The following is an 8,979-nucleotide window of genomic DNA, read 5'->3' as shown; positions in this document are numbered from 1 at the left end:
ATCTTTTTTTAATAGTTACTATAATCTAACATGATATTCTACGATGAGTTACATATGCATGCTTACAGTTTGTCTGGATGTACTGTATGTTTGAATTAATGTATAGTTGTTTTTTATAATTTTCTTCCTTTGCAGTGATATTCAAGGTCAGAAAATACGTGAACAAATTAGAACATACTCCATATTTGTACATTTTAAGAGAACTATTATAGTCAATATTTTAGTGAGAGAAACATGAAACTGATTTATTTATTTTTTACGAGGGAAACATGGAATTATTTCACAAAAAAATGAGGGATCATGGAACTATCTTAATTGAATGTTTTTTTAGGGGTACTATTTTAATTGAATGTCTTTTGTGTTTGCACGATCACTAGTAGCCCAAACAGAAGACATACCTGTTCCTGCTATTTCAACGGCAGGCCCAGCCCAATTCCCATGCCCTCAACCGAACTTCCTGACTCTCTCGGCCTTGGAACGGAAAAACAACTCTCTCCTCTCTCGAAAAAAAAAGCTGGCTCGCTCACATTTCAGGCGCGGGCGCAACGAGGGCGCCCCAAGGCGGCGGCGGCGGCGGCGGCAACCACGACCCACGCTCAGGCGGCGCATAGGCCCTGGGGTTGCTGTCCAACCGGCGGCGAGCCGGCGATTACCAGAAGATCTACGGGCAACGAACGATCTGGTGAGTTGAGATCTTCCGTTGCGTTCTCCTAATTTACGCATCCAGCAGTTTAGGAACTGGGGACTTGGGGAGCGAATCTACAACATGAAATCAGTTACCAGTCTAGAGGATTGAGCGATTAGTAAAGGAGAACCAGAATGGTACAACTTCGTTCAACCTGTATTAACGGAGAGCTAGTATTGGTGCGGTGAATCTTGTGAGCAGTGGCGGACCCAGGAATTCAAGTTAGCCGGGGCGAACATTTAACGTCTAAATTTCTTTTGGTACAAATGCAACTCTATTCAACTAGAACTCATAACATTCAACAACAAAAGCATACAAAAGGTCTTCAAAACTACCCCTCTGATCCATATTATTGTTCTAAATCGGCGACAATTAATATTTGTACCAAATCGGCGACAATTAATATGGATCGGAGGGAGTAGCAAACTACTGACATGGACTCTTGTCGCTTGAAATGCTGACTTGATGCCACAATAAGATCCCATAATTTCAAATGAGACCTACAAAATTATGAATGTATTAGCACAAGTCTGACGGTGTACTTGCATAAAGAACACGGGGATGTATATTTTGATATGATCATATGATTATGGTATACCTTTAAGTCTGGCAGCGGTGCAACACGCGAATTGGGGATTTTTTTTTGTTTGAGGAGAGTTGTCGATTGGGCATTTGGGCCTGTAGTAAACGTAGCCCAGTACACTAGTCCAGCCCAAATCTATTTCTCCCTCGTAGGCTCGTATCCCTTGACGCAGTCACGTAGAACAGCGCCGCCGCCACAATGAATTGCTCGCTGCTTGCTGTCTGACGCGTGCCGCAGGAAACAGGAGGAAGGATATGTAGGGGTGCCGATTTTTCCACCGCCCGCGACCCGGGGCGGCCGCCCCAGCTCGCCCCAATGATGGGTCCGCCACTGCTTGTGAGGGACAGCTTCCCAAAAAAAATGTGAAATTTGTGTGGCCCGTCAACACATGAGCCAAGATGCATCCCTACAGACTCTGCTGTAACTGAGAAAGTACTCCCTCCGTACCAAATTATAAGATGCTGTAACTTTTTTCCAAATTGGATGTATATAGATGAGTTTTAGTGTGTTTGTTGGCTCATTTCAGTCCGTATGTAGTCCATATCGAAATATCCAAAACTTCTTATAATTCAGAACAGAGGTGATACAGTGTAATCATTCGTATAGGTGGCACGAGAAGCCGTCAGGGTGATCCTGTTGCTTGCCTAAACATTTTGCAGTCTTCTATTCGGGTATCAAACTACCCTTCTTTATCAAAGACGCTAGCTAACACACTCAACTCACAGGCTTTCTTTTCTGTGTAGGAAATGAGGAATGTGAAAGCTAGAATGGCCACGCACCAAGTGGAGCCAGGCGCTTCTCTGCACCATGGCGGCCACAGTCGTCGCCTATCCAGACGCCTTGCTGATCCTGCCCAATCCACATGGGCATCACTGCACACAGACCTGCTCGACCTGATTGCCAGTCGGGTACTCGCCAGCGACCTGTTGGACTACGTCCGGTTCCGTGCAGTGTGCTTAGGATGGCGTGTCACGACTCCTTGCCCACGCGGTCGAGGCATGGTCGACCCGTGCTTCCACCCACGACAGTGGATGATGTTCCCAGAAGGTGGCGGTCTGTACCCAGGCCACCCTGCACTACTTGGCTATGTACGCTTCTTCAACCTTTTGACCGGCACCTTCGTTCGCGTCAGACTCCCTTGCTTCAGAAACCACTCTGTGCTTGACTGCCCTGACGGCCTCCTTCTCCTGCGGCACAACAAGAGCACTGTCATCTGCCTTCTCCACCCCTTTACAGGCGACGTCGTTTTGTTCCCGCCACTTTCTCCATCTTCCCTCAGCTGGCCAAGTTAGGGTGCTTCATCAGTGACTTTAGCAAGATTCAGGACACCCGGTTTGTCCGCGCGCCCGTCTCCGTCAATCTGGTTGGTACTGTCACCATGATGCTCGCGTTGACTGGCCTTGATCGTGTGGCGTATGCATCCACCGGTGACCGGCAGTGGACTCCTATGAGCTGGAAAATGAAACACTTGTACTCGGCATTGCCATTCGGTGGCAGCCTCTATGTGGTGGATGGAGGGTGGGGTCTCGAACCATCGCGCATCAATCCTCCAGAAGATTCCAACCTCTCCTCATGGTCAGTGATACCACCACAAATGGTCACCCAATGTCCAGTGAAACTGTTGAGGATGCTTCAACTGGTAGAGTGCAACTCCGAGCTGCTTTTGGTTGGCTGTGACAGTGGACACTCAAGGATTGTGCTTTTCCGGGTTGCTGACCTTCTAAATGGAGTCACCACCATGCAGCTGACAAGCATCGGTGATCAAGCCGTCTTCATCGGCGGATGGAACATGGCTGTTAACTCCAAGAGCCTGCCATCCGTCCAGGGGAACTCCATCGCCGTTGTCAATGAAATAGGTGGTGGTCTTGCAGGCAGGGGAACTCTACCGCTATACGATCTTGGCAGCGGTACCTGGTCACAGGTGTTTGACGGACACTTCCTCGATGGACCCGTGCCTAGGCCGTACAGCCTTGTCCTCCACGTCGCAACCTGCTGCCAGCGCCTTTACTGGAACAGTGGGAAAATCTTGTGTTTCAACACAGACGTACGACTAGGAGCCGAGGAGTGAAGTGTGGAGGGGAGCACACGTAAGTGTAAATAGAATCTGCACTGATCAACGAGATGTTTCTTTGATTTTCTAGTGGTTACACCTGCTGAAAGAGTCTTTGTTATGCATGTTATCCCGTAGCTTTACCAGCATCCAGCACAAAGAGCAGTGGGTTCAGTCCATATCTATCTATTTATAGTATATCTACTCAATATTGTGTTATCGGTCCAGGATGTATAATTGTCCTAAAATTGTTGTGCACCCTTCAGCTCGGAGACCATGTTTTTGTCATATATGCACTTTGAGAAATTAATTGTGCTTCTTTTTTGTTATATCAGATTATAATCTAGCTTGATTCAGTGGTATGCATACATTATCTGTAATGATGTGTTAGCATTCTCGCTATTTTGTTCTTTTGGAAGACAAAAGTTGATCTTTCAGGTTCGGGCTCTGAATCTGAACCGAGTCCACACCTTCATTGCCTCATTCTCGTTCCTCCTCGTTGCAATCATTCTCTCTGCTTGGTGATGCCCGAACAAGGAGACCACACCTATTTGATCTCATGTACTTTTGCTTTGTTTAGTTCTCTTTGTATGTATTGTCTGCTTATTTAATCTTTTCTTCTAGCTTATTCTGCATCAAGCTTGAAACAGTTCATGATAACACCCCTGCTATGTAGAATGTAGCAATTGTTTTTTCTTTTTTTCTTGAAACTTGCTGATTAACTAGAGATGGTTCTGCACTTTTCTAATGGTCACACCTGGAAGAGTCTTTGCTATGCAGGTTATTTGCATGAAGCACAAAGAGCAGATCCATATCCATGGTGTGTGTCTTCTCAATCTTGTGTTATTTCATTTCAGCATGTATAACTGTCCCAAAACTGTTGTGCGTCTTTCGTCTTGGAAACCATGTTTTTATTTAGCTAAAGTGATGTGACCCGCGGTACCATGAACATATTATCATATGTGCACTTGGGAAACTGAGTGTGCTTCTTTTTTGTTAGATAAGACTAGAATCTAGCTGTCAGTGGTATGGATACATTATCTATAATGATGTGTTAGCATTCTCGCTATTTGTTTTTTTGGAAGGCAAAAGTTGTTGTTTCCGATTTGGGCCTCAAATCACTGGTTGATACATTATCTCATGTGCTTTTGTACTGTTTAGTTCTCTTTGTTATGTAATGTGCGCTTATAATATACCGTTTTCATCTAGCCTATTTTCTGACAAGCTTGAAATAGTTCACGCTAACACCCCTGCTATGTACTAGAATGTAGCAATCCCTTGCTTTTTTCTTCTTGAAACTCGTCAATTCTAGGCACACATTTTTTGTACCAATATTGCAAATTTTATGTAGAATGTAGCGATTGCTTGTTTCTTTCTTAAAACTTGTGGATTGTAGATGCACATTTGTTTGTACTACAACAGCACAAACTGAAAGTTTAAGGTTCCATTTTTAGGGCTTCATTTTAGACCATGCACCACAGTCCAGGGTCTAAATAGGATTTATTTTCCCTTTGAAACAATACACTTTACTTATCGTTCACCAGCTCTGATAGCATTCGTATGTATATTTTTGTAAAAACAAATTTGGTTTTGTTTTACACGACATGGTTAAGAACAACTCACCTATGGCTGGTAACCCCATCCCAAGATCAAAGCCAGGTTTGACGCACTCTCGTGTCCCTATAAAAGTGGATTAGTTTTTCAGTAGGAGGCGACGTTCTTGTCGATAGCAGGCGCTATTGGGGACTTTGTCAATCTTGAACATCTGTAAATGCAGTCATCAGTAGACACTGTGTCAGTGTGTTTGTGTGTGAGCGCACACCTTTACGTTTTAGTTGGTATTTCTTAAAAATAAAGCATCCATTACGACATTGATTATGAGAAAACCAATCACTTCAAAAAGGATCATGAGATAACCAACCATTCGAAGCAATGTCCCTTCAAGATTTTTTTTGAGAGGTGATTCTTTGTATTTTTGGTAACTGTGGAATTTGTGATCTGTTTATAACAAGGCATGGTGGAGTAGTAAATAGCTGGATACTTAACCTCTCAACATCCCACTAAGACCTAACTGACTTAATGAAAGCTCATCAGTGGCTTAATTGGGACAGGTAGACTAATCTATCGTGAGCATGACTGGTTTTACCCACACTTGTTTACTTGCATGGTACTACTATACTAGTTCAGGAACCTCCTAAGATTTTTACTGCCAACTCATGGAACCTCATCCTATGGTTTTTACCTTGTGGAGGTATGCAAAAAGAAGAGGATAATGAAACTTTCCACTGCAAATGCGCCCTTTAGAAGCCAGGATAAATAACTGCGCTGTTGCCGGGCCAGGCGCTGTGCCGACTGCCGGTGCCGGAAGAAGGAAAAACAAAGATCCGGTAGGTGGACATTTGGCAACTGCTGCTGCTGCTACTAGTAGAACCTTTCAGCCGGCCGCAGCCACCATCGTCTCACTCACTCCCACTCCCCGTCCCCGCCATTCTCACGTCTTTCTCCTCCCCCTCCTCCTCCCTTTTCACCACGTCAAGGTTCGTCAGGCAATCACCGGCAGGGACCTTCCTCCGCTGGAGCAGCGCATGGCGTCGCGGCGCGCCGCGCACCGCCGGCTCATGGGCACGTCGTCGTCGTCGTCCCCGGCGCCGTCGGGCGACGGCGAGGCGGCTGCGGGGCGCGGGTCGAGCCAGGAGGCGATGAAGATAATGGTGTCCGTGCTGGTGGTGGTCATCTTCTGCACGCTCTTCTACTGCATCTACTGCTGGCGCTGGCGGAAGCGCAACGGTACGTGCATCCTCCGCCGTCTCTGACTGGACCGGCTTGCTTCTTCTTGGTTACTTTACGTACTGGGAGTGAAGTAGGAATGCGAATCTTATTTATGTTGGTCGCTCTTCAGCCGTGAGGAGATCGCTGCTCCAGAGCCTGCGGCCGATGTCGAGTTCCGACCTGCCGCTCATGGACCTCGCCTCCATCCACGCCGCCACCGACAACTTCTCCAAGGCCAACAAGCTCGGCGAGGGCGGCTTCGGCCCTGTCTACAGAGTACGTGCTTTACCTAACACAGTTGATTAGTAGTATTAATCAAGAATCATCTGCTCTGCAATTTAGCAGTAGTCTCTTACTAGCTAGTCCCTAGTGTACTTAACATTTGTGTAGAGAGATCAGCCTCTCCCGCCATTTCTGTCTATGCTGAACCGAGCTTTGATTGTCATGTGAACCAACCAACCAAAGGGCGTGCTGACGGGCGGGTCGGAGATCGCGGTGAAGCGGCTGTCGGCGCGGTCGCGGCAGGGCGCGGCGGAGTTCCGGAACGAGGTGGAGCTGATCGCCAAGCTGCAGCACCGCAACCTGGTGCGGCTGCTGGGCTGGTGCGCCGAGCGCGACGAGAAGCTGCTCGTCTACGAGTACCTCCCCAACCGCAGCCTCGACGCCTTCCTCTTCGGTGCGTCCCTTTCCCTGCCCCTTTCACCCGTCTCATCCATTCCGGTTGGTAGCTAAGCTCGGAAAGAAAAGAGCTCGAGGAGGAGGGGCGGTGGTTGAAACCTGCGGCGTCGCGCCATTAACTCCCTCCCTCGTTTGGTTAATGGGGGCCAGCCGGTGCCGTGCCTGCCTACTGCCCGGCGATCCATGGACCGCGCAATTAAATCGAGCAATCTGTCATTGATTAACCGACTGGCGACGTACTACGTACTGATCGCAACCTGTAAGTGGCCGGATAATTATCGCGTGACGCGCACTGCGAGCGACCTGCACGCCACATGGTACTAACTACGCCCCAAGTTTTTCGGCCGGACAACGAGATCCTTAATTAATCGGTTGCTGGTGATCTCTACGTGATGTAGGGAGTACGTTTGCTGTGTTGGTCGATCCCTGATCACTCAGAGTTTTGACTAATTAACTGTTACTGTTACCACTTTGCTGATTAGACGCAAGCAAGAGCGCGCAGCTGGACTGGAAAACCCGGCACAGCATCATCCTGGGCATCGCGCGCGGGCTGCTCTACCTGCACGAGGACTCGCTGCTCAAGGTCGTCCACCGGGACCTCAAGGCCAGCAACGTGCTCCTCGACAACAAGATGAGGCCCAAGATCTCCGACTTCGGCATGGCCAAGATCTTCGAGGACGAGTGCATCGAGGTTAACACCGGCCGCGTCGTCGGAACCTAGTAAGCGATCCGACCACCTCCATTACTGTGCAGTGTTGGCCGGCCGTACTGCATGCATGCTTACTCACCTGAATCCCGGTCACCATGCAATGCAGCGGGTACATGGCGCCGGAGTTCGTGATGGAGGGCGTGTTCTCGGTGAAGTCGGACGTGTTCAGCTTCGGGGTCCTTCTCATCGAGATCCTCGGCGGCAAGCGGAACGGCGCGCTCTACCTCGAGGAGCACGAGCAGACCCTCATCCAAGACGTACGTACATAATAGTCTCTCAAGAACTCTACTGGTATCACTGCCATTATCTACTGGTAAGTTTCAGCACTGAGCTGCTGCTCTGTGTTGGTGCAGGCATGGAAGAGCTGGACGGAGGAGAAGGCGGCCGAGTTCATGGACCCGGCGCTGGGGCGGGCCTACTCCAAGGAGGAGGCGTGGCGGTGCTTCCACGTGGGGCTCCTCTGCGTGCAGGACGACCCGGAGCTCCGGCCGACCATGTCCAGCGTACTGCTCATGCTCATCAGCGACCACATGGACCTGCCTGCGCCGGCCAGGCCGCCCATGTTCACCCGGCTGAGGACCTTCCCGGCGGCGATGATCCCCTTCTCCACCAAGACCGAGTCCACCTTCTCGCCCCAGTCCATCAACGACGTCTCCATCACCGTCGTCGAGCCGCGATGAGGTTGATGGCGCCCTTTTGTTGTTGTGTACATACTGCTAGCAGCTGAAATGTTCTTCCAGAAGGCCGGCCGCCGTTGGATTTTTGTAGTTATGGTGAAAGTGCGTACACACCGCGGCACAAAGCTTCGTGCAGACGGTGACAGAGTGAGATCCATGGCGAATTGGGTACACATGATTGGGTTGTTTTTCCCGTTGATTAATTCCTGTGTCAAGAAAAGAAAAGAACCCATTGGCATAGAAACAGTTCTTTTTTCCCTTCTGTTTTGAGCATTTTCCGTGACAATTTGGGTAGTGTATCAGAGAAACTCGGGGTTTGGTGTCCAGAAGCTTCAGAAAGTGGAGTGTGACGCTGAAAGTGTTGCAGTGTGGACAGAAGGTCCGCTGAACTTTTGTCTGGGCGATTGACCCAGCTGGGAAAGAGGAGCGACCGAACGAGATTCCCCATTTCTTTCACCCTCGTAGTGACCGGAGCGAGTAGGACTTTAAGACTTGCTGTGCCACTTTGTTGGTCCACTGCTCACACCAAGCGAAAGGTGCTGTTGTTAACTTTGTTAGATTCAGACCAACGCTTTGTTGGCTCAGGTTTCGTGGACCTAGTGCCATCGAAAATGATACATTAACTGCCCCTTTGTTGGCCAAGGAGTTAGAGGTGGCTCTTACGGGCACACGTACTAATACTGCACCAAGACCAAATGGTTCTCAATGTCTTTTTATTAAAAAAATTGGCCCATGGTGGGACTACAAATGTTTGAGTTGCTTCATGACTTTACCAAAGGTAGGATTGACATCATCTAAACTATGCTATTATCACTTTGCTTCCCAAGG

General features: G+C 48.6%; 1 protein-coding gene and 1 pseudogene across 2 annotated transcripts; both read left to right on the top strand.

The window, feature by feature from the left end:
- The first annotated feature begins 462 nt into the window (after positions 1-462).
- On the top strand, positions 463-4,421 carry LOC125530267 (uncharacterized; annotated as a pseudogene). Its single transcript, XR_015609921.1, has 3 exons — positions 463-682; positions 1,875-1,939; positions 2,012-4,421. The product of XR_015609921.1 is annotated as an uncharacterized LOC125530267 (transcript).
- A 153-nt stretch (positions 4,422-4,574) lies between these two features.
- Positions 4,575-8,413, top strand: LOC125530264 (cysteine-rich receptor-like protein kinase 10). Its single transcript, XM_087532888.1, has 6 exons — positions 4,575-6,105; positions 6,218-6,363; positions 6,553-6,763; positions 7,248-7,485; positions 7,581-7,731; positions 7,828-8,413. The coding sequence occupies exons 1-6, from the start codon at positions 5,610-5,612 to the stop codon at positions 8,152-8,154; spliced, it is 1,569 nt and encodes a 522-aa protein (XP_087389014.1). The 5' UTR covers positions 4,575-5,609; the 3' UTR covers positions 8,155-8,413.
- The last annotated feature ends 566 nt before the right edge of the window (positions 8,414-8,979 follow it).

Source organism: Triticum urartu, chromosome 7A (genome assembly GCF_056163025.1).
Source record: "Triticum urartu cultivar PI428250 chromosome 7A, HENAU_Tu73, whole genome shotgun sequence".
Lineage (NCBI taxonomy): Eukaryota > Viridiplantae > Streptophyta > Magnoliopsida > Poales > Poaceae > Triticum > Triticum urartu.
This window is presented reverse-complemented; position numbering and strand designations above follow the sequence as displayed.